Here is a 26,175-nt window from a genome sequence, read left to right on the forward strand (position 1 = left end):
CGTGCACCGGGCCGACACACACATACACACACACCACATGCATTACGTGCACCGGGCCGACACACACATACACACTTACACACACCACATGCATTACGTGCACCGGGCCGACACACACATACACACTTACACACACCACATGCATTACGTGCACCGGGCCGACATACACATACACACACACACACACCGCATGCATTACGTGCACCGGGCCGACACACACATACACACACCACATGCATTACGTGCACCGGGCCGATACACACCGCATGCATTACGTGCACCGGGCCGACACGACACACGCTTGTCCTTCCTCCGGGGGTGCAGGCCACAGCGCCCGGGGACCCACTTCAGCGTCCATCGCTGGTCAGAGAGACCATGTTTCTAGTGCAGGTTTCTAAATATTACACGGAGGAAACCCCATGTGAGCACGGGGGGGGGGGGGGGGGGGGGGGCATGCAAACTCCACACAGAAAGGCCCCTGATCGGAGGGGTCACCCACCGGTGCGCAGCGGGCATCGAACCCTAACCTCGTTGCTGCGAAGCTCTGTAGCGGCGCCCGCGGAGCAATCATGGGGTCGAGTGTCCTGCTCAAGGACACTTCAGCACGCTACCGAACCGGGGGTCGAACATTCCCAGGCTGGAGGAGGACGCTGCTGAATATGAATATAAGGACGTGGCGTTTGAATCGCTTGCGTTTAAGAACAGGAGGTGTATTCAAACATTGAGGATTGTATATTGTTGTTGTTGTTGTTGTTGTTGCCATTGAACATATACCCTGGTCTACCCCTCGACGCACACTCGCACACGGACAGGCGCACGCACACACATGATCATTTTTTAATTTGTATTTTATTTTACGCTATATATATATATATATATATATATATATATATATATATATATATATATATATATATACATACATAAGAAGGCGTATATATGTTAATATTTATTGAAAAAATAGATATAAGAAGGCGTGTGCATATATATATATATATGTATATAAAGTATCTTTATATACATACGCCTTTTTCATATAAATAATTGCATTTATTTATTTTCATATATGTATATATATGAAGACGGCGTGTATATATATATAAATATATATAAATATATGATTGAATAGAAAATATGTACAACTCTATATATATACATTGAGACAGAGAGAGAGTTGTACATCTTTCCTATTCAATCATATATTTATAAAATCGTTGTACGATGTTTTTTTTTTAGTTTTTTTTTTTATATTTTCCTCTTTTTTGTTCAATCGTGTACGCCAATACAGTACTGTCGATACTTGTTATTTATTGATCGTAATAGTTGTATGACGTCAAACCGCGTCACCGCTTCCGGTTCCGCATAGCTCCAGACGCCGCTTCAGTGTGGCCGAGCAGCGGCGTCGTTCCGACCCGAGGACCAGCCGCCGTCTGCGGCCTCACGATGAACTAGGGCAGCGGTGGAGGGACCATCCGGGGCGCTTTAATCCGGAGGGGGCGGCCATCCGCGAAAACAAACAGGACGGTGAAAAACCTCCCGGTTCCGCTGGAAGACAGACAGTAGAAGTGGGCGCAGCGGGCGGAACATGTGATTAAAAAGCCGCCGTCAACCGCTTCGCTTCGGTTTCGTCACGGATACGACGATGTACGTGGAGGGGGAGGAGGGCGGCCCCGAGCGGGGCTCCCGGGAGGAGTGGACCCTGCTGCTGTGGACCTCCGTGGCGGTGGTGGTCCCCGTGGTCATCACGCTGTGGTGCAGCGCGCAGCGCTCCCGGCGCCGGGTCCACATGCGGGAGTTCTTCCGCCGGAGCCAGCACGGATGGCGCTGCACCGACCTGTTCGCCAAGCCCACGTACTGCTGCGTGTGCTCGGCCCACATCCTCCACGGAGCCTTCTGCGACTGCTGCGGCCTGTGCGTGGACGAGCCGTGCCTGCGCCGCGCCGACCGCAGCCTGCCGTGCAAGGAGATCATGGGCCCCGGCCGGCCCCACGGGGCCCCGGAGCACCGCTGGGTGCGGGGCAACGTCCCGCTGGCCAGCTACTGCTCAGTGTGCCAGCAGCAGTGCGGGACCCAGCCCAAGCTGTGCGACTTGAGGTGACGCTGCCCGACATGTTGCTTTATACACTTGAACAGCTCTGTATGCATGCAATAAATAGCAGGGGGATACTATTGATGACACATAGGTTTACTGTTTGTTGTGATTTTTGGGGTTTATTGCATAATGCCAGTGCTTTTATTTTTATCCTTATTACTTTATTACCATTGCCCATTGTTTTTGTTGTGAGCTGCTTCCATGCTGAAATATCCCAAATAGAATTAAGTCTGTCATCTTTCTATACCTCGATCCATCAACAACTAGCACCGTCAGAAATAGGAAATTGTCAAGTGTTGATTATGTAAGAAATGTAGTCGAGTAAAAAGTACAGATATTTGCTTTGAAATACAGTGGAGTAAAAGTGAAGTCTCGAAAAACAAAACCGTTTCCAGGGCGGTTGACGTAGTCGTGGGTCCAGTCTCATGCGCCATCTCCGCGGTGTGTGTGTGTCTCTCTCTCTCTCTCTCTCTCACTCTCTCTCCCGCCTGCAGGTGCGTCTGGTGCCAGACCACCGTGCACGACGACTGCGGCCCGTGCGCGACGGAGCTGGACGGCTGCGACCTGGGCGAGTTCCGCAGCCTCATCATCCCCCCACACTACCTGTACAACGTCAACAAACTGCGCCGCCGACACCCGGACGAGTATAGCAAGGTACCGGAGGCAGGGGCCGCCCGGGGCCTCCGAGCCTCCAAACCCTGGGGATCAGATGTCATATCGCGCTGAGGGGTGTTGTTCTGCGGAGATGACCAGCTGGCTGCGCATTATCCCGCTTGTTACGAGACTTAAACTGTGTGTGTGTGTGTGTGTGTGTGTGTGTGTGTGTGTGTGTGTGTGTGTGTGCGCGCGTGTGTGTGTGTGCACGTGCGCAGCTGGCCTCCTCCTGCGGTCCCGGGTGGACTCCGGTTCTGGTCCTGGCGAACACCCGCAGCGGCAACAACATGGGGGAGGCTCTCCTGGGGGAGTTCCGCACCCTCCTCAACCCCGTCCAGGTCGGTCCATCCGTTTGCAAAACAACGTCTCGAAACCTCTTAAAATGTGTCCGTATCGGACCGTAGAGATGGAACGCGTGTGGTATCGGTATTACAATGTTGTTGTTTTGGGTTTTTTTGTTTGTTTTTTGTCCTTCCAGGTTTTCGACCTGTCGCTGCTGGCCCCCTCCAAGGCCCTGCAGCTGTGCACGCTGCTGCCCCCCGGCAGCGTCCGCGTGCTGGTGTGCGGGGGCGACGGCACCGTAGGCTGGGTGCTGGACGCCATCGACGCCATGAAGCTCAAGGTGAGGGGGAGGGGGAGGGAGGTTAGGAGTGGACTCAGACTGATTTGTTTTTATTTTTTCTCTTCCTGTTGTTCCATATAACTCTGTACTTGCTCTGTTCGATTTTGTGTCGATTTCTTTCTGATTTGTTTATTTATTTCTTGTTGTTGTTTTTGGTTGGTTTGTAATTTGACAGGGACACTGCATATTGATCAACTTTTCAGACAATATGCCAGACTCGAGGCAAATTCCCATTTGTAGTCCCCTGCGATGTCACGTGGGCTTCCTTAAAAAGAGTAAAAAAAAAAAAAAAGAGCTGTGGTCCTTGTTTGTGCAAACTGGATGGTGATTCCCGTTGTTTCCCACCCTGTTTGCTCTGCAGGGCCAGGACCAGTTTGTCCCCAGAGTGACCATCCTGCCCCTGGGGACGGGGAACGACCTGTCCAACACGCTGGGCTGGGGGGCCGGGTACGCCGGCGAGATCCCCGTGGAGCAGGTCCTCCGAAACGTGGTGGACGCCGAGGTCGTCAAAATGGACAGGTGGGTGGGGTGGGGGGGGTCCCATACCTTTCTGGAGCCCAAATATGTTTTTGTTTGTGCATTATGCAAACTTGCACAATTTCCTGTTTTGCGTCTGTTTGAAGTCTAAATTGTTGATACATTGTTGGGTTTATTGTCTGTTGTGAACCTTTTGATTTATTATCTATCTGTCTGTCTGTCTATTAATCAAATAAGTTGTGTGTCACACCGTCATATCAAGGAAAGATGTGTATGGAGTTAACTCGATTGAAACCAGCTTGAGCTAGGTCCACATTATGTGATTTTCTTTTTTTTTTTTCAAGGCCGATTTGGCAACCATTTTAGATCGGGCGGAGGTCTGTGTGTGTGTGTGTGTGTGTGTGTGTGTGTGTGTGTGTGTGTGTGTGTGTGTGTGTGTGTGTGTGTGTGTGTGTGTGTGTGTGTGTGTGTGTGTGTGTGTGTGTGTGTGTGTGTGTGTGTGTGCACCAAATCTCTCCATACGATCCCAATGGGCCGGGGTCGCGATTCAATCAAACATGTTTGATTTAATGGGGGCAAGCCTTTCCAAAATCCTTCGCCGTGTGCGCGGTCAAAGCCTCAAATCTAAACGGCAATTTGCAACAGCCAATGAGTTTGTGCACCCGCGCGATGGCGACGCCAAAGAAAGCAGCAAGTGGTGCGGGTGTGCACATCTGAAAGCAGCGACTTGTGCAATCGTGGCGACTCATGAGGGTCTGATGAGTGGATAATGGCAACCTCGCCCCACGAACAACCACAGCGGGGAGCTGACTGGCGTCCATGTTTGTTTTAGGGTAAAAAAAAAAAAAAATATATATATATATATATATATATATATATATATATATATATATATATATATATATATATATATCGTGGTAAGATACATTCTCGCCAGTGCCGGAGTACCACCAATACGGTGTCCGTCTGTTCTCCATCTTGAGATTCGTGCTCCTCAAGGACAGCGGTTGTGATGTGTGTGCGCAGACGAGACTGAAAACCTGTAAATTTCAGCCGTCACATGTGCCACGCCCCATCTTTTTATTGTCGTTTGCGATTCGGAACCATCGCGTAATGTGGCCCCGGCTGGAGGCCAGGGGGGGACTGGTAATCTGGCACACCGGTGGTCCGGCGCATCTTGGGGCCGATATAATTTTTAATAAAATAAAAATTATAATAATATAAATAAAAAAATTGTCCAACGGCTGCCCCAGCCCGTTAAGCAGGGACAGCGGCCCATCTGTGAATGTTCTACACCAGCGCCGGGCTGGAACCAATCACATTTCTTATTGGTTCTGGTGTCAGATGGCTCGGCTCAGAGCTCTGTAGCTCCGCAGTGCGATCAGGGTGATTTTATTTTATAGAGGAGTGCACAAATCATAAAAATATGACACATTTTACAGCGGCATGTTAACAAAATCAGAATGAAACCATATGTTAGCAGGTATGCACTTTTTCCCCCCGTGCCAAAAGAAAAGTAACATTAAAAAGGGAATGTATAGAAAGCACCGTATGCACACACACACACCTACCTGCAATGTTCGCACCCCTCATTTGCACGTGGCACTCACACTCGATCAATGATTTTTAAGAGGGAGACTTTCAGTCCCGGACTCTTGGTGAATTGGGGTGCATGGTATTTATTTTTTCCGGTTTATTTTTCCGTCCTACTTCTACTTTTACCTTTCATTTTTTTTTTTTTTAATACTCAAATTTTTTTGGTCTTACAGTATTTAAACCTTGTTATCATACACTGTGACTTGATGTCTCTTTTGTTGTTCTTTCCAGGTGGAAGGTGCAGGTGGCTTCGAAAGGCCTCTACTTCAGGAAACCAAAGGTGAGGCCCCCGGCTCTTGATATTTCGGCGGGTTCGGGGATCCACGCTTTGGACGGGCGCGAAGTGACAGGCAGGTCCCCTAAAGCTGTCAACACCTTCCTCCCGCTCCGCCAGGTCCTCTCCATGAACAACTACTTCTCCGTGGGTCCGGACGCTCTGATGGCGCTCAACTTCCACACGCACCGCGAGAAAACGCCCTCTTTCTTCTCCAGCCGCATCGTCAACAAGGTCAGAGCTGCAGTGCTCAAGTGCCAAATGTTATTTATTATTATTATTATCATGATGATTATTATAATTATTATTTTATTTATTTTAATTTTTTTCATATGTATCTTTTTTATTATTATTATTTTTTTTAAAGCAGTTTCACACTCATTCCTCATATCTTCTGCCAAAATATTGGAACATTTCCTCTTCGTCCACCAGGTTGTGTATTTCCTCTACGGCACCAAAGATTGTTTGGTTCAGGAATGCAAGGACCTGGATAAGAGGATTGAGGTAAAGTTGGGACATGTCATGGCAATAAAATCTCAATGTCTGGACGCTCACGTGTTGCTTCATGAGCTTGTACCCAAACAGAATCTCAAGGTCATTTATTTCATTCATTACCGAAAACCCCCAAAAATGTTAATACTGTCTTTGCGTATGTTTCTAGTCTCATATATTTAAATAGATAAATGTGTAATCAAAGAAAAGTTGAGTCAAGTTGTATTTTAAAAGTATTGTAAACCAAAGCTATAGTTACATCAACACACTTAAAAACATTTCTCTGATAATTTACTGAATATCTCTTTTTATTTTTTACCTTTAATTAAATCCCTAATCCCTGCCTTGTTATTTATTTAAGTGCTGTTGTTATATATTAAGCAGCTCTAGCGCTGTTTAAGATTGAAATGTCAAAATAAATCCTATTGTATAAAGAAATGTAGAGATGGTATTTAGTAGTGGCCGGGCAAGGTCAAATATTTAGTTTCCAAAACTATACTTGACACTACAGACAGTTTCATCCTAAACTTAAAACCAAACACTATCAGTGAGTTACTATCATTGTTGAATAATGATAGCAAATAATAATGATGATAATGATGTGCAAATGCAAACTAGTGTGAAAAGAAGCTTTAAGTAAGTGAAATCAAATGGAAACAAATGTGGGGTAAATTTGTACTCTAAACTCCTGTCGTCATTCTTATTTTTATTATTCAAAATATCTATTATATCATCTCGGCATAAATGATCTATTTTAACTCTATTTCTGGTACAAAAAAAATGTGTCCGTGTGTGTCCGTCCCTCAGCTGGAGCTGGATGGCGAGCGAGTGTCCCTCCCCAGTCTGGAGGGCATCATCGTGTGCAACATCGGCTACTGGGGCGGAGGCTGCAGGCTGTGGGAGGGCATGGGAGACGAGCCCTGTCCCCCCACACGGTAACATCAGCACCGACACCTTTTAGGCACCGGATGGATGGATTGAAAAAAATAAGTGTGTGTGTGTGTGTGTGTGTGTGTGTGTGTGTGTGTGTGTGTGTGTGTGTGTGTGTGTGTGTGTGTGTGTGTGTGTGTGTGTGTGTGTGTGTGTGTGTGTGTGTGTGTGTGTGTCCCAGGGTGGACGACGGTCTGCTGGAGGTCATGGGAGTGTTTGGCTCCTTCCACTGCGCTCAGATCCAGGTCAAGTTGGCGAACCCCGTCCGGATCGGTCAGGCCCACACTGTCAGGGTGAGGCACTTCCCCCCCGTCACGGAAAATGACCCCAAAAATGTCTTGAGCAAAGGTCCTGGAAACGTTTCATTCAGTGGGCGATAATATTGAATTATATTGTAAAATGTAAAGTTCTTCTCTGGAGTTTCCCTTCTCGCTAAATTATTTCTCCCACTAACTAAACATCTTTCAATTAAATGTTTCTGAATATGAATCGTAATCGATGGAAACGTTTTATCGCCCTGGGGGGGATTTGTGTATTTTTGTGCGTGAGAACCATCGAGTGATCTCGGTATTGTTTTTGGGGGAAAAAGGGAGCCTTCAGCACACTTAGAATCAACGGCGGTGATGAAACAGTCGGCCGTCCCTGCCCGTTCCCATATTTCACGAAAAACAAACTGCAGAATAAATCTCGTTTCCCGCCCTCCCGACGCAGCTGGTTCTGAAGAGCTCCCGGATGCCCATGCAGGTGGACGGCGAGCCGTGGGCGCAGGGCCCGTGCACCGTCACCATCACCCACAAGACGCAGGCGCTCATGCTGTACCACAGCGTGGAGCAGACGGACGACGACACCAGCGCCTCGGAGACCGAGAGCCCCACGCCCCAGGACTCCCCCCGGCCCCCCAGGCCGCCTCCGGAGGAGCCCGGCCTGGCCCGGGAATGACCCCCCCCACTTCTAGGAAGCGTTCCCGGGTTGATTGTGGTGACATCGGAGGCGCCGTGCGTTGGAGAGTCCTTTTTCTTAATGTTTCTCCTAAATGTACAACTGCAACGCAACCCTTTGAGGGGTATAAAAGCTTTGTTACCCCGAAAGGTAAAGGCCAAATTTGTACCAAACGTGTACCAATGAGGTACTAATCTGTACTGATGAGGGTACAATGTGTACCTGTGAAAGCCACTGTACCCCTAAAGGTGAACAAGACGCATAATATGAGGTATAAAGTCTATGTTTATTATATTATATTACACCTCCTATTCCATCCCATTCATTGCGTAATGTCACGCGGCGCTCAGGCAGGTGTCTCCTCGCAGGCAAGCCAGCCGGGAGAAACGGAATGTTTTGGAGGAGGATTCCTTTGCTTGCACTGACCCCCGTGCGCCATAGTTATATAGTTAGAACTATATTAACAGCACAAGTTCTCCCTCTGACAGCGAGGGGACTCGGGCCCCGTCGCTGCAACTAACGGGGTGAAGGTGTGTGTGTGTGTGTGTGTGCGTGTGTGCGTGTGTGCGTGCGTGCGTGCGTGCGTGCGTGCGTGCGTGCGTGCGTGCGTGCGTGCGTGCGTGCGTGCGTGCGTGCGTGCGTGCGTGCGTGCGTGTGTGTTGGGGCGTGCGCGCGCTACTCCTGCAGGCTTGGTTGACATGGCAGATGGGGGTTACCCCTCAGTTACACAGCTGCTGCTTTCAAAGGTCTCTCGTCGGACTCGGCGGGGACGTAGAGCGGGAGCGTCTCCCTCCCGTGGAGCCACAGCTCTGTCCGAGCCCGCCTCATACCGTCTCACCTTTTCTCCCGCTCGCGCACTTCCGTTTTTGCACTTCTCTGGGCACCTAACACTTTTTCCTGCATTAAGGAAGCGTCCGAACCCTTACACTGCGTAGGAAATAGTTCATCATGAGATCATGAAATTAAGGAACGACTGCGGCTTTTCTTGTCGTTTAAATCATTTTTAAGATTCTCGTCACTAAACTACAGGATGGTGTCGTAGAGGCACTGTGTTGTAGAAAGTCGGGGCCATAGAGGGCCCGTTATCAATCCTCATGAATTTGGCACGCCGTGTCAATAAACAAAGTTATTTGTATCTGTGATGGTCAGATCATATGGGTCAGTTTTTAAAAGGATAGGTTTAATATTTTTCAACCCGGGCCCTTTGTAAAATGTTGGTTCCCAATCATCGTGTGAACACTTTTGCTATTGAGCAACTTGCCGCTCCCCTGCAGCTGTGCTTAAATGCAGTGCAATGGGTTAAAACCTTGAATGCCAAATGTCATTCAAGGTCCTTTTCCAAAACTGGAAGCTCATTGGTATTATTTCCTCATTCCTTTATAGCGTGTTTTGAGTGACGGTCGTATCGCATTTTATTTAAAGCTTGTTTTTGTTACTACCGCAGTACATCCAATGTGTAACACTGACTACAGTAGGAAGCGGCTCTAAGGCTTAAAGCGTTCGCCCTGTTGGATTGCATTTAAGAACCAACATTTGAATAAGGTCCGGGTTAAAACCAAACAAACGTATCCTTTCATATATGTATCGGTTGCACCTTTAATGTACAATCACCATCTTAATGTCAGTGATGTGTTTTGAATGACGTGGCCGTGGCCAAAATGGGCGACCCTTGCTAATAGCCATATTTTAAGAAATGACTGCTGAATGTTAAGTTCCAAATCACAACGGAATTGTGGATGCGCGCTGACGCCTGTGGAATAAGCAGCTTGTCGTCTGCTTCTGTCCTTTGTGTTTATTACATGACTGTTGACCTTGTCCCACATGTTTACAACGTCCCGTTCTGAGCTGTGTCTAGGGAGTTTCATGTTGTACTGAATTTACAGAAATAGGCCATCTTTTTTTTTTTTCAGGGTTTCTTTTCCCCCTCCCCCGTTTGTGTGTTGGGAGAGTGGTAGGACGTAGACCGATGCCAGTTGGCGAAATGTTCCAAAATCTGTACCTTGCATATAGCTGATTGTGTCAAACTGTTGCAAAAAACATCACAGGCAGTTGAGCTTATGACCACATTCTGTATCAAGACGCAGCATTGTTTCTCTAGCTCACAAATAGAACAGAATAGTTTATTATTTTTCTAACTGTCTGAGAGGAAAGGAAGTCTCTGGGTAAGATTTGCCAACATTCATTCAAAAATCATTTATTGGAATGAGACGATGGTGGGAGAGGTTTTGGAGGATCTGCTACTACAGCTGTAAAGTTGTTACACTGTTTGAACTGAATGTAAGAATAATGATGGTCTTTTGAAATTAAAGACATTCCCATTACTTTTTTCATATGTGGAAGCCATGTTGTCGCCCCCCCTTAATGAAATCACAAAACGAAAAACCATAATACCTGAGGAAAGGCAAAAGACTAAAGCTAATTAACCCAAACGGCTCACCATGCAAACGTTCAACGATAGGACTGTATAGTGTAAAAACCCGACACGATACAAACGCGTAAATTCACAATTCTCAATTCCAACGAGTGCCACACTCCAAACACACGACGACCCTTGGTTTCACAGAATTTAAGACCCGAGCGCTGGTTTGCGTCATGCGAGCTATGCGTTACAGCTTGGACCGAAGGGGGAACCCTCCGCAACATCACCCTCCCGCTCCCCGCACAGGAATTAAGAACAACTTCAACGCACGCACGCCCTCATTCGGTGGCTCATCGGCGCGCTTTGAGCGGGGCTTCCTGCTCGGCCGCAAACATTTTTAAGGGCCCTGCCGCGAAAGCAAAAGAAGAAAACCGCCAGGACCTCGGTTCGAAGTCTACGGAAGAGCCAAAGCATCACAGATCAACTTTTAAGCATTGGTTTGTGTCAGAAAGTCAAGTTTCATGGGTGGGTGGGAATTACCAGCTGAACATTTTACGTCCATTCCTCACGGTGTTATTTTTTTTTTTTAATTACATTTTTTTAAAAGGACCGCGCGCGCCGCTTAGGCCTGCAGCTTGCACAGTGTGATGGAGGACCCGCTGGAGAAGACCCAGAAGGCCGGGTACACGGTTTCGGCGAAGGGAAAGATGAAGGAGTGGAAGGGGTAGGCCCGGTCCGACACGTTGTAGAAGGTGGCGACGCCCTCGTCGCAGTCCAGCAGCACGCCCACGCGCTTGGGGTCGGGGTTCTCCAGCACCGTCTCCTTGCTGCTGTGCCACGCCGTCAGCTTGACGTTGAACCACTCCACGCACCAGGACTGGGGGCTGCGGCCCAGCCGGCTGGCGGCGCTCTTGCGGTCGATGCTGCCGTACGCCAGGCCGATGGCCACGAAGTTGTTGCTGCTCATCTTCACCTCCCAGTAGTGGCGCCCCCGGGAGAAGCCCTGGGAGGCGAGCACCTGCGAGCACACGGAGAAGCGGGCGGAGTTGTTGGGGTAGTTGACGGGGTCGTCCGTCACGCAGGCCGTGGCCAGATCGTCGGTCAGCCGGATGCGCTTGTGGGCCGTCAGCGGGTCCAGCGTGAGCACCGTGCTGTCTGTTCGGTGAAGGAAACGGGAGAGGTCACGACGGAAAAAAGGGTGCATTTTTGTTTTTTTTTGTTTGTTTTTTAAACAACTACACTCAAACCACTCACATTTCAGGAGCTCGTGTCTCTTCTCAGCAGAGGCAATGTTTGGTGGGATGCCAAAGGTTTCTGAAGCACAGAAAGTAAAAACATGCCGCGGTGTTATCGGTACGTCGGAGGTCAAAGGCGGCATCGAGCCGAGGAGTCGGCTTGTGATAAAAAACAAAAAAAAAAACATTTATTTTGACTGTCCAGTGAAGGCGGAATGCCATGGTGTCGATAAAGTTGTGTAGCTGAAAATCCAATTCCCTGTGCAGGGAAAAGCTACTTCAAACAACGTCATCACAATACGTTGAAATATAGATTATTCCGATTTGATATTCGGTATTTGCCGATATGAATTTACATTTTTTTAGAGAATTTCGTTTGACTCAGGGGCCTATGATAGATAAAGCTGTAACTACTGACGTGATGTTATTTACAGCTAGAGACTTCAGTTGAGCTGGGACTCGTCAAACGCATCACGCCAGTGACTTGAGGCGACTCTCCTCTAATTCTTCCGTCATCCACTTCCTTCGGCCGTAAACAAGAAATTCAAATTGAGCCGTAACTTGATTTTGAGGTTACGGCCGCAGCTCGACACGGCTCGTCACAATGTGTTGTGACGTGGCTGTGGGGCCACGTCACAACACATTGTTTGATCGGTACACACAGTGAAGGTGGAAACAGGAGCCCGATCGCGCCCCGCTCGCGGCATTCATGACTGTCGCTCTACCTCATATGACGCGTTGTGCGTCACGTGTGACTCCTGGCTGGCAAATGATAAACCCTGTGTGCTGGATTAAAAAGGATTATTTATCCTCTTTGTGGGTGGAAAATGCAACAAAACAACACAACCAGGCAGAGAATGATGACAAAACAAACCTCTCCCCGTGCTCCTCGCTTATTGACAATCTTCCCATAGTCGGATAGTGCTGCACATTCTCTTTTATTCCACTATTCCCTAAATCAAAACTAAAACCGAAAAAAAAAAAAAAAAAAAACACGAAATAACTCCCCCCAGTGGAGCACCGTGTTTTGTCCCGCGGGGGCGGACTGCACGGCCTGTCGGCAGCACCGCCCGTTTTTTCACGGTGCTGCCGCTTGACAATCGGGGACGACGTTATTCCTTTTTTTTTTTTTTTTTTTTTTACCCGAATGCAGGAATAAAGGTCCCTGAAACTCTTATTTTTTAGAACTCGGGTGAGGAGGAAGGAAGGAGCCCGACAACGTTTTTAAAACCAATTTAAAGGAACGCAAAATCCTTCCATTTACAGCACACTTAAGGACTCATTGGCCCCTCGATTATAATGATGCCCCCCCCCATGTAAAACAAATCTTAGGATGGCCCCTGCTCCTGGTTGCACTTCAAATGGGAATAGATTGTTTTTACCTGGTTTGGCGGGGTGTTTGGGACCCTTGGTTTTTCCTTTCTGGCTCCCATCCAGGAGGTTTTCAAAGGAACCGGCGCTCCGCATCTTCCCCCCCGCCATCGCTTGCTGCTGAGGGTTGTTGGTTTTTTCTACGAAAAGACACAAAAACATCTATGTTTGCATCTCTGGTGATGGCGGAATGGCAGCCGAGCGGCGGGCGACGTTTCGTGCTCATCGAGTTGTGCACATACAGAATCATACAAACCAAATGAGCGAAAATCAGATTTTCCTGCGCAGGAACCACGAGAGATACAAGATTCCGCTGAGAGATGAAGTCAGTTACAGCTCAAACGCCGCAGAAAAAATAAAAATCAATTCAAGTCCAAATGAAATGGAATTGATTTGAGATGATGGTTTGTTATTTTATCATCAGTAATAATTCAATCAGTAATAACTTCGCTTATATATTTATTTGGATTCTATCAAATGTTAAAAACAGTGAAATTCAATCTATCATTTTTTTTTTTGGGGGGGCTCACAGAAACCCCAGAAAGGAGCTCACAGCGGAAACACTGCGTTGGGAAAATGATTAAAATCTGTGGTGAATTTGAAGGACGGGTGTGGTTTAGTGACTGATTTGACCTAACATCCAATCATTTCTCAATTTCAGCACACCAGCTTGAAACCACTTCTCAAAGGGTTCTGTAAAGAAGGTGTAACACAAGACGTCTGAGATGGAACCCCACATCCCATAGATTCCTCTTGTCTGATTTGAGGGTACGGTCCTCTCATTTCACGTGTTATTTGTCAGTACTCCAGGCAAAGACAAGTCAGTATGCAGCGCCTCGTACAGCAGGTTAATGTCTTACGGTTTATTTTTAAAATGTACTTTGTTGGCTCATGTCATTTCCACTTGCAGAAAGATTCAACAGAATGCGGGAATACATACATACATATATGTGTGTGTGTGTGTGTGTGTATATGTGTATATATATATATATATATATATATATATATTTTTTTTTTTAGAACTCAGGGATGTTCCGCCCCCAGTCTGCGCCTGCACCTCCGTGTCAAACTAAAGGAGGAAGGAAGGAGCCTGACAGTTTTTAAAAGCAATTTAAAGGAGAGCAAAATGTATTGGCCCCTCTATAATGATTGGTTTCACTTCAAACTGGAAACTTTTTTTTTTTTTTTTTTTTTTTACAGTGGAAGAAATAATTAGCTGATTTTCTAAGTTTGCCTACTGACAAAGAAATGAACGGTCTACAATTTTAGTGGTAATTTTCGGTAGGTTTATTATAACAGTGAGAGACAGAATATCAAAAAGAAAATGCAGAAAATCACATTAAATAAAAGATAAATTATTTTGCATTTCATTGAGTGAAATAAGTATTTGATCCCCTATCAAAACATGACTTAGTACTTGGTGGAGAAACGCTTGCTGGCAAGTACAGACGTCAGACGTTTCTTGTAGTTGATTACCAGGTTTGCGCACATCTCAGGAGGAATTTTGGACCACTCCTCTTTGCAGATCCTCTCCAAATCTTTAAGGTTTCGAGGCTGTCGCTTGGCCACTCGAAGCTTCAGCTCCCTCCACAGATTTTCTATAGGATTAAGGTCCAGAGACTGGCCGGGCCACTCCATGACCTTAATGTGCTTCTTCTTGAGCCACTCCTTTGTTGCCTTGGCTGTATGTTTTGGGTCATTGTCGTGCTGGAAGACCCATCCACCACCCATTTTTAGTGTCCTGGCTGAGAGAAGGGGGTTGTCACCCAGGATTTCACGGTACATGGCCCCATCCGTCTTTCCCTCGGTGCGGTGAAGAAACACCCCCAAAGCATAGTGCTTCCACCTCCATGCTCGACGGTGGGGATGGTGTTCTTGGGGGTCATAGTCAGAATTCCTCTTCCTCCAAACACGGCGAGTCGCATTGATCCCAAAAGAGCTCGATTTTGGTCTCATCTGACCACATCACCTTCTCCCAAGCAGTCTCTGAATCATTCAGGTGTTCATTGGCAAACTTCAGACGGGCCTGTACATGTCCCTTCTTGAGCAGGGGGACCTTACGGGCGCTGCAGGATTTTAATCCATGACGGCGTAGTGTGTTACCAATGGGTTTCTTGGCGACTGTGGTCGCAGCTGCCTTGAGATCACTAACAAGCTCCCCCTGTGTAGTTCTGGGCGGATCCCTCACCTTTCTCGTGATCATTGATACCCCACCAGGTGAGATTGACGGTCATTTTGTGTTTCTTCCATTTTCGAATAATCGCGCCAACGGTTGTCTCCTTCTCACCCAGCTTCTTGCCAATCGTCTTGTAGCCCATTCCGGCCTTGTGCAGGTCTACAATCTTGACGCTGATGTCCTCAGACAGCTCTTTGGTCTTGCCCATGATGGAGAGGTTGGAGTCTGATTGATTGACTCTGTGGACAGGTGTCTTTTATACAGGTAACAAGTTGAGACAGGTGTCTTTTATACAGGTAACAAGTTGAGATTAGGAGTACTTTCTCAAAGCGAGAGGACTAATCTGTGGGAGCCAGAATTCTTCATGTTTTGATAGGGGATCAAATACTTATTTCACTCAATGCAATGCAAAATCATTTATATATATATTTTTCATGTGATTTTTCTGGATTTTCTTTTTGATATTCTGTCTCTCACTGTTATAATAAACCCACCAAAAATTAACACTAAAATTATGGACTGTTCATTTCTTTGTCATTGAGCAAACTTACAAAATCAGTGAGGGATCAACTAATAATTTCCTTCATTGTACCTGGTTTTGCAGGGTGTCTGGGACCCGGCGGGGTGCCTTTCTTGTTTCCATCCAGGAGGTTCTCAATGGAGCACGCTCCCCGCATCTTTCCCGTATTGCTCCCAGCCGCCGCTTGCCGTTGAAGGGCGGTTTTTTTTTCTATGAAGAGACACAAGATATTTACGTTGCATGTCCGGTGACGGCGGAATGGCAGCGAAACGGCGGGCGGCAGCTTATGTCCATCGAGTTGTGTCGGCATCATTAGGAATGTCCCCAAATCCACGACGGGATTGGATTTTAGATCGAAACATACTGCGTTGATATTTGGCGTTGACAGCTGTGCCGCTGTTAGAATATAGAGTCTTGATTTGTCAAGGAAAAAACACTTGTTTCTCAATAAGTAACTTTGGAGTCCAGCCACATGACATTTTTCTTTTTGTAGTGGAACGGATATAAACAAAATAATTCGTAACACTTCATAGATAGATAGATGTCAACGGGGTTCACAGAAACCGCAGAAAAACTTCACAGGGGCAAACTCTGCATTCATTTGAAAAGCATTTCCTCGCGACAAAACATATCTTTTTTCTTTTTTCAACCTCTGCTGTCAGCATGCTGAACATACAACATAGTATTTGCATACTACTGCATCTAGGACACAGTTAGTCTGCAAGAGGAGTTCAACTTCTCCACCTGCAATGGCGATCTTGCTATTCATCAAAGCATCAAGAGCTGCAGCGAGAGCCTTTTCCTGCGAACAACCTGCGGGACGACAGGAGCACAGTTTGTTTTTGTTACGCAGACCCATCACCGACGCCCCTCTTTGGGGAGCCATCTTACCATGTTGGGGTCTATAAACAACCGATCGTCTTTACTACTCCGAGAAGGGAGAACCACCACAGGCGACATGTACACGGAAAAACATAAGCAGGAAAAACAAGTATCGAAAAAGACAAGTTAATTAAGTCCATGAAAACGGGAACAGCGACTGGACATGTGGCCTCTCCCTGTCACAGCTATGGAAGCAAATAAAGGAGCGGTAATAAAACTGCAGGAGTGGGACGGGCGAGTCTGATTCTAATGAGGAAGTTGGGGAACAAAAGATTTATTAAAAGGTACATTTCCCTCATTTAATGTATTTCATTTGTTATTTGTCAATACTCCAGGCAAAGACCAGTAAGTATGCAGCACCTTGTACAGTAGTTCAATCTCTCTTAATTTTCCATTTTCTTTTTTTTTATATATATTTTTTTAAACAATACGATTCTCTGCTGGAAGAACTAGAGCGGAACCAAAGCTGTATTAAATTGTCAATAAATGTAAAGTGTTATTAGAACCTCCTGACTTGTTTTCTCTCTATCTTTTACACTTTCTTACGACGGGATAAGGTGAATATGATTTCCACTGCGCTAAAATGAGTTATTTGGTTTGTCAGGGCCGAAAAACGTCATGAGGATATCCGGATATTATATTTTCTGGTACATACAGTAGCTCTGCCTACTCCTCTCCAGTTCAGAGGTGCTCATTGTTTGGTTAACACTCCAATAATAACCCAATGATGCATATATTTTGTTACTGAATTTTTATCATTCACACATATTTTTGGGTAGTTGGGGTATTGTACTTTTATACAAAGCACTTTGTTGAAATGTGTTGTACAAATAAACTTGCCTTTAAGTAACCTATTACATTCCCTCATGACAGAAACCGCTGAACCTCACACTTCCCCCAATATTACCATTTGAATAGAAAAGACACCTCCTTACCTTGGGGATTCTTCTTCTGCCGTCCCTTGGCGGGCGGCGCCCCTGGACCAGGGTTCTGGGGGTTTCTGGGAAGTTGCAGCTGTGGAGCTGTTCCTGAAAGTAAACACCCACAGTGTTGCTCTTTAACTCTAAAAAGGTATAACTGTATTATTGTGGCACAAAGTGATGTCTTACGTAATGTTTTAATCATGGCTGTCAAAGTAAACGCTGTAATAAAGCGTAAGCGCAAATTTGTTTCAGCGGCACAAATGCTTTTTTTTTTTTTTTTTTTGAGGCATTAACGCACGTTCTGATATTTGACCGGTTGCCCGACCCGTAGTTAAGATGGTGGAGCGGACGACGTTACAAAGCCGCCTCACCGCCGGTAGGGCCACGTCCCGACTGCCGATAGTCCCCTTAACAGGTACATGTCGTGGGTTGCACCACACAATGTCAACGAAGACTGCGAGTGCCCCCTCCTTAGCGCACGCCGCCACAGTTACCGGGGCTGCATTTGCATCAAGCAAGCGTATCTTTTTCCACTCCCATGCTGATGAGAGTATTAAACAGCCCTTTGAGGTACAGACACGGACAATCACACGATTGATCGCGGTTTAATATGTTCATCGATTTGACAGCCCTAGTTTTAACAATCATGTTTTCATCCACGACTTGTAGTAACGTACCTAAAAGCGAATGCAAAGCTCTGTCCGGTGGAACACTAAACCAAAGGGGAGGAGGAAATGTCCATCCGTCTGTCAGGACACCACAAGGCTTATTAACATGAATTATTTTTCCTGTGCTGATTAAACACAGGACCAATTTTATAATATAATCCTATATTATATGATATTTGATTTGATGTGATTTGATTTGATTTGATGTGATTTGTTTTGATTTAGTATTTTTGTTTCTCTCTTGTGAATTGTCAACTCACCCGATGCAGGGATGGCAGGTTTAAGTTCTGTGGCAAAACAGGAGTTTTCAGGTTCATTTAATGTTTTTATTTCTCGAACATTTATAACAGCATGTGCGTAAGTGGCGTAATCATTTTTTCTGAATTTAAGCCAGGAGATCCTCAGGGAAGACTGTTGATTTCTGTTGGCTACAGATTGTGGCAAAACCAAGTTTACAACAAAATCTATCAAAACTATTCATTCAAGCAGAGGTTTACAAAACTTGAGTAAAATACTGATCTATAAGATTTTTTACTAATTACTAAATCTTTGCACGATCCTTGACCTTTTTCCTGAGGATAGCTCACATTTTCTGATTTTTGATTGACTCTTTTTTTTGGATTTTGGAAAATTGGAAGGATGTCGTAAGAATCCCACCTCGGCACGATCTTCCTGGTCTCGCTGACAAGTACAGCGACACAGATCATCGTCAGAGGTAGTTATTGATCTTGCCGTAGTTTGTATTTGTGCATTAGTGTTTGAAAAGGCAGGAGTACTAATGCTTTAACAAAACAGAAAATTTGACAAAATACGTGAAGTGTACTTTTGATTGACACTTCTTAAACCAAATAACTTCAACGGATGGCTGTATTTCCTATGACTTCAGACCCACTGAGCTTGATGCTTAAACCTCATGGTTGTACTTTCTATGTTATGCTTAGCATTCATAGCTGCTTAAAGACATTTTTGGACGTGACGGCAATAATCAAGAGACGTTATTTTTCACTACTTATTCACTGCTGCTCTATTTGCGTTGTCATTCTTTGGTCTGATTCGATTGGGAACACCCAAAATATCATGTGACCGTCTTTCAACAGTCTATTGTTAAAAATCTCCGTTCGGTGCCCCCGGCGTGCACACCCACCTGGTTTAAGTCTGGCCAACCTGGCTTCCACCGGTAGTTTGAGTAGGTCTGCCAAGTGCTCCTTGAGGATGAGGGCGAAGGCCTGTGTAGCAGACACTGCCTTGGAGTCGATCGTAACCCGAGGAATAAAAGGGTCAAACTTGACCTCAGAGGGAAGATCTACTGAAGCCTAGCACAAGAGGGAGAGAACATAGGGTCAAATCCAGAGCAAAGCTCTTGCAAGACAGGCAATGGGCGTTACTCACCATGAAATGAGATTAAACAAATTAACACGATAATCCATCTCGCTAGTGACCGGCGAGAGAACGGGGTAGATCTTGCATGCATTTCACCTCAAGTTATTTAAACATGTGAAATCCTTATTCGCCGTTTGGCATTATAAAAACCCCAAAACATGGGACGAAAGATGCCGTCCTTCCGAAGTCAATTTCAACGGATGGCTATTTCCCAGCAGCCTCTTACCTGAAGAAAAGCCAGGGTTTGGGACTGTGCCAGCAGAGTGTCGATGTCGCCTTTGGCGCTGTTCATCTTCTGAACATTCTGGGTTAACCTGTTGACCAAGACGCTGGTTTTGGTCTGAGAGCTCTGCAGCTCGCGGTCCAACATGTTCATGCCGTCGGACAGCTCACGCTCCAACAGCTCCCGGATCTCCTGGTGCTCCGCTTCCAGCATCTTCTTCTTGCTGGAAACCAAATCCTAGGAGCGGATGAGATAAAGAGAGGAGGAGCCAAGGAATGAAGATGGATGGAGAGACATAACGTTGTGGTTCAATAATAATAATAATAATAATAATAAACACAGCTGCAGGCAGAAATACATGGGGTCCAGTGTGCGTGTGGGGGGTTCAAGTTCATTGTTATAATGTGCATAAGTTCATCTGATTGTTGGGGAGGTGTTCAGGATAGTGTGGAAGCAGAGAGGGAAGTGAGGAGAGCCCTGGGTGCGAGTGGAAGGAGAGAGGAGTGTCTGAAGAGAAGTTGGTAATAAAAATGGGGCCACGGCCATCCCAGGTTGTCGTTGTCCGACTGGACACCCCAACCCCCGGGGGTAGTTGAACGCTGCTTTGGCTACACGGAGGTTCCGTCTGCGTCTCCTTCACTGTGTCGATCTGCTCGACCTCGCCACGCGCCACCGTATTATCAAACTGTGTTTAAAGAAAGATTTAAATCGCTGTTGTTTTCAATACTGCCCCTCTCTATCATCACGTCTGGGACGGTTCACGGTGGAGCCGATGGAAAACTATGTAAGAACTAAGTCAGAAACGAAGGAAATGAAATTAATCCAAATCTTTCGCTGCGATATGATATTATACAGTATACTTTATTGCTATAGTATACAAGATTTGCATTTGGGCCCTATGGTGCCCTTTTGATCAGGAATCTTTTTATTTCTTTTTAAGCGTGAATGGGCATGAAGGGAGCGGATTGTCTGGGCAATCGCTCTCAGCTCCAGTTTCAGAACACGGTACACTGCACTTACACCATTTCAATGCTCTTGATTTTTCCTAGTGGATAAAAAAAATATTGTCTGTCATCAATGTCAATCGCGGTGGATGGAGTCGATCGCCGATAGGCGGTTTCATCGCCTGGTTCTAACGAGACCTAAACCATGTCCGTGGGTTCGCGGGCCAGACACTTTTAACCCGAACAATGCCAAGGCGAAAACATGCATGATGGACCCCTAATAATAATGCACTGCAATAATAATAGTGCATTGTGGCATCTCCTTACATCCGCCTCGTTATTGCCCTTGAAGCAGCACAATCTTTAGTTTATTTATGTACACATTCTAAGAGTTACAACAAGTTATTGACAAGTTATTTTAATTTGAGAGAGATTGAGCGTTAATCTGCGTAATTTTGTGCTTTTCCGCTGTTTCACACCGCCGCCATTAAAACACAGGAAGTCAGCTCCTGTCTTGGGTACTTTTCGGGACAGTGTCTACCTCGCTGCATAGCTACGCACACATGAGGGCAGAAGAGTGAAAAGATTCTGCTTCCTCGAGGGCAATAAGGAGACGGACGGAAGAAGATGCCACAATGCTGTCCGACTCATCCATTTGGATGTCACAATCTTCCAGCCAATTTTAGATGTCGCAGCGTTAGAATGTCACAATGCGGATTGGGACGTCACAGCACTGTGATGTCACAATGCCGATGGAAGGAGGGGGGCGGAACTTAAGTACGGACAATGCATATAAACAGGCCAGTAGGCGGTACCAACCCATTATTTGTAAGGCGCGTCTGTGTCTTTTCTGTCGTGCTTAATTTAGCAGAACAATAAAAATATATTTACAGTATTTAACTTTTTTTTTTAATCATTCTTAATTACAATGAACTAATAACAAATAAGTTAATACATAATAAATCAATAAATTATCAAAAAATATCCGCATACCTCATTCACCCTCATTTTGGTGTACTGCTATTACCGTTTTCTCTTAATTGATAACTGAATGGCCACAAGCAAAGGCATGTTTGTGTAAAAGGAATATTTGTGTATTACAGTATAAAATGTAGTACAAAGAAATACCTTTAATGTGTTCTCTCCCGCTCTTATCTGGGAGATAACAGTCTGGTTCTTCTCAATCTTTACATCCAGCAGTCTCAGCTTGGTCTTCAGGTCGGACTGGGTGGGAAAGAAAAGCATTGCGATAGGACCAACCGAGAAATGTAATTTCAATTAAATTAATCTATTTCTCTACAGTTAAGCATAAAGTTAACTGAAATAAATTCAAATTGAATGATTTTTATGGCATAACATTTGAATTCATACTTGGCGTAAAAAAAAAATACTCAAAAGGGAATATGCACACACACACACACACACACACACACACACACACACACACACACACACACACACACACACACACACACACACACACACACACACACACACACACACACACACACACACACACACACCTCCTTCAGCCCCCTCTGCTCCTCAGGGGTGGAGAAGCTGCAGCTGCGGTGCACCTGCTGCAGGCACAGGCTGCAGATGCAGCGGCGGTGCTGCGTGCAGAAGAACTCCATCAGCTTGTGGTGCTCGGGACACATGCGCTCGCACAGGTCGCCGAGCGCCGCGCTCAGCTGGTGCGAGCGGAAGTTGGGGTTGTCGTGGTGCGGGCGCACGTGCTCCTCGCAGAAGGACGCCATGCAGGTGAGGCAGGTGTGCAGCGCCTCGCACACCATGCAGGTGTCGCACAGGATGGCGGGCTCCGCCTCTTTGCACGGGGATCCAGTACCGGTGTCTCCTTTCTCCTCCAGTGGGTCCGGTTCTCCCCGGGTGCCCTTGTATGACATGACATGACATTACATTACATTCAATTATCACGCGGCTCTGCGGAATACAAATTCTGATTGGTCAATAGTGGTCATCTGCGGCCATTTATGAATAATAACTTGATCTGTGACCGTTTGCACAGGCTGTACTCTTCCCGTGTAGCTATCCTGTCGCGTATTATTCTCAGCAGAAGCTCTTAAACTAGACACACTCGCTATAAAAATCATTTTAAATCAACATTCTGTCTCGATGTATTCTTTTATTTACTAAGTAGCCATCCAATAAGTGAGATAGCGTGCAGCCAGCTATTCATTACCGCAAAACAACCCCGTTCAGAGGGACATGTTATTAACAGATCTGTCATTATTTACATAATACTGACTGTGCTGTCGGTGGTTATTTTACTATAATGACCGGCCGGCTGCACGTTCTCCATAACTTACATGACATCATTTAGCAGACGCTTTTGTCCAAAGCGGCTTGTATATTTTGTCGACAACTGCAGGAACAACTGCAGGCCTTCCATAGGAATAAGTAAGCGTTAAGAGTTTGTTTTTTTGGTGAATAGAGATCCTCGTGACTGTTCTGATCCCTCACCTTGAGCGTCTCCACCACGGCGCTCAGCACCGTGTTCTTCTTCAGCTCGGGCTTGGTGTCAAAGTGCATCCTGCACTGTGGGCAGCTGGGGGTCAGAGTCACAACCAGCATCAGGCTTTATTTGCTGGTATTCAGAATTCAAATTCAATTCAAATGGTTGATACAGAGGTCCGACGTTTATTGAGAATTTCGGGTTTATTGTATATTGCCGAATTTGTCTTGTCGTTTGTTTTAGGCTTATTTGTGCAGTTTGATCATATTAAGCTTTCTTGCGCATTGCTATTTGTATTATTTTCTAGTTATTTTTAAGGTTTATTGTATATTAAGTTGTATCATTATAGTATATTATTTTTCTAGTTTTATTTTATTAATTTGTCTATTTTTTGATGTGGGCTGCTATCCATCTATTCATCTATCCATCCGTCTATCTATCTATCCATCCGTCCATCTATATATCCATCTATCTATCTGTCTACCTGTCTATCCATCTGTCCATCTATCTATCAATGTATGTATATATGTATGTATGTATGTATGTATGTATGTATGTATCTCTCTATCTATCTATCTATCTATCCATCTGTCTGTCTGTCTGTCCATGCCTATACATAAAAGGAATTTGACTGTGGTTGTCAGTGACTCGGTTCCATAGAAATTATAAATATAAATAATCAATATAAAAACTAAACAGATAATAACCAGTGTGTGCATTGCCCTGGTCCGTCGGCACAACCCAGAGAACCAGGCGGAGCACGCCCGCGGTGCCGATAAACACTGAAATACTGTGTGCGACGGAGGACTTACAGGTACGTGGCGGGGACGGTGTCCTTCCAGATGAGGTCGACGCAGCTCTGGCAGAAGTTGTGTCCGCAGGGGAGGGTCACCGGGCAGACGAAGGGGGAGAGGCAGATGCTGCAGGTCAGCTCGTCCTCCAGGTCCAGGACGGACAGTATGCTGCTAATCTCTGACGCCGCCATGTTGCGCTGTGTCGTACGGAACCGACGCGATCTGCGGACGGAGAAACGAAACTTATCCAGCTGGGCAGCGCTGCACGACTCGCAACGACTCATTCGAATCGACTCGGCAGTCGGGAGTCACGCTGCGCGCTCTCCTGCCTCTATACATTTTATTTTGTCACAATTTAATGTTTGGTGGCTGTTTGTTGTTGGTTTTTTTTCCGAGACTTCCGTGTTGACGTCGGTTCAGAGCTCGACCGACCGTCCCGACTCTCGCTCACCGCGCCTGGCACCAACTGAGGCGAATGAACCGAAGGTTCGTAAAGTTGAGCGGATCTTTTTTTTTTTTTTTTTTTTTTTTTGACCGAGTGACTCGTCGGCAATCGAGTCCCGAGAAAGAGTCGAACCTCCCATCGACACAGCTCGGCAAGAAAACGGAGCCAAGACAAAAATAAACGATTAACTTCGCGTCAGACGTCGCACATTAAGTCTTATTTTATTGTCAAATTTATCCCGGTTATTATTTACTCAAACGTTACACTGGAAAATAAAACAGACCGTTCATTACATCTCGCCCATTTCACCATGCGCAGTGCACTGTATTAACATGGTGAAATGGACGACATTTATTTCGGCATACTGCCAGTTCAGTGGGACTTTTATGTCGATTAAAAACGACATTAAATAATCAAAACAACGCGTTGCGTAATATCATCTAGAAACATTTTAATTTAAAAACAGTATAAAAATCCAATCTGAAATGATCCATACAGCAGAGGCAGTTAAAGACAACAACAACAACAACAACGACAACAACAACAACGACAACGACAACAACAACAACGCCATTTTATCATTTAACATCTATGATATCTACGTGCACTTGAATTGAAGAAGGCGATGACAAAACGACCCGACATGTCTTACCTTTTCCTCCCGGAGCGCAGGGACTGGGCGGCTTCTCCTGCTTCCTGGAGGAAGTTCGGCGTGTCAGTGTGAGGTCACCAGTCCCGGAGGAGCGACAACGTTTCACCTGGCAATGATTCACTGCGCTCACTCTCCTTTCGTTTCGGGCGAAATGATATTCAAGTTCAAGAGGCATCAAAGTACACATCGCCCTGATAATCGTTTAAAAATAATAGTTTAGCGTTTAGTGATACAGTAATAATAACAACAACAATAATAATAATAACAATATAATAACAATAATATTACTATATATATATATATTTATTTATTTATTTTTTAACCTGTGTAGGTGAGCCGACCGGGCGGCCCCGCACTTGTGTCCCCATCTCAGCGTGTTTTGCCCCCCGGGACAGGGAGGGCAAGAGAATGTCCAGATGGCCCCGCGGCTGACCTTGACCGCCTTGCCGGAATATTGTGGGTCGTTTGTGCCCGTCCCGCTGCTCCTCCCGTCCGCTGGCAAAGCAATCGGTTCCATGAAATGCATTCCTTTTCTCCGTTTCTCTTATTTTTTGTTTTTATCATGATTATCGCCATGGCTGTTTGGTGACAACTCGTGTCACAAATACAAACTCAACAGCAGTTGCAGCCGCTCAATATCTAAAATGGATCTTCACTTCGCCCGTCTCGTCAAAAACATCGTATAACAGCATTGGTTTAACCCCATTTACTGATATGGTATTTTTTCTCTACCCACGGGGTCTATCTGCTATTATATGTGTGTGCATATGTATACAGCATGGGTTGTGATGTAAAACTTCGGGAGGCCCTCAATATCCCCTCTTCAAATTCATGTGCATTCTGGCCTTCTTCCATGGAACCACGCCCAGCGCTTCAAACGTACCAAATGATATCTCAAAATATCTTGCATTTCACAACATCATTCATTATTGAGCTTCTTCCATGGGCCACTAGCGTTCTACTTATTATGCTTACATATTTATCCCTTAGGCATTCTCCATGTGCATGTATAATAATGAATTATAGTATTTTACACACACGCACACACACATAC

The 26,175-nt window shown here is 45.7% G+C and overlaps 2 protein-coding genes across 5 annotated transcripts; one reads left to right on the forward strand and one right to left on the reverse strand.

The window, feature by feature from the left end:
• The first annotated feature begins 1,404 nt into the window (after positions 1-1,404).
• dgke (diacylglycerol kinase, epsilon) lies at positions 1,405-10,397 on the forward strand. The gene is made up of 11 exons (XM_079999053.1): positions 1,405-2,094; positions 2,587-2,746; positions 2,965-3,084; positions 3,225-3,368; positions 3,730-3,887; positions 5,673-5,721; positions 5,836-5,949; positions 6,148-6,219; positions 7,015-7,142; positions 7,319-7,430; positions 7,849-10,397. Exons 1-11 carry the CDS (start codon positions 1,643-1,645, stop codon positions 8,074-8,076), a joined length of 1,737 nt encoding a protein of 578 aa, XP_079855179.1. The 5' UTR covers positions 1,405-1,642; the 3' UTR covers positions 8,077-10,397.
• trim25 (tripartite motif containing 25) lies at positions 8,092-25,162 on the reverse strand. Of its 4 annotated transcripts, XM_079999049.1 has the most exons (15): positions 25,122-25,162; positions 24,043-24,246; positions 23,239-23,323; positions 22,281-22,649; positions 21,886-21,981; positions 19,817-20,050; positions 19,355-19,523; positions 18,471-18,497; positions 18,220-18,288; positions 17,555-17,647; positions 16,482-16,550; positions 15,810-15,947; positions 13,053-13,181; positions 11,690-11,749; positions 8,093-11,590 (listed from the first exon to the last, which is right to left on the reverse strand). In XM_079999049.1, the coding sequence occupies exons 2-15, from the start codon at positions 24,213-24,215 to the stop codon at positions 11,058-11,060; spliced, it is 2,244 nt and encodes a 747-aa protein (XP_079855175.1). In that variant the 5' UTR covers positions 24,216-24,246; positions 25,122-25,162; the 3' UTR covers positions 8,093-11,057. The 4 variants fall into 4 exon arrangements, with proteins under 4 accessions (XP_079855176.1, XP_079855175.1, XP_079855178.1 ...); XM_079999050.1 differs by lacking the exon at positions 16,482-16,550 and having other exon boundaries at positions 8,092-11,590; XM_079999051.1 differs by lacking the exons at positions 18,220-18,288; positions 18,471-18,497 and having other exon boundaries at positions 8,097-11,590.
• Between the last annotated feature and the right edge of the window lie 1,013 nt (positions 25,163-26,175).

The sequence above is a fragment of the Zeus faber genome (genome assembly GCF_960531495.2).
Source record: "Zeus faber genome assembly, chromosome: 4".
NCBI classification, from domain to species: Eukaryota; Metazoa; Chordata; class Actinopteri; order Zeiformes; family Zeidae; genus Zeus; species Zeus faber.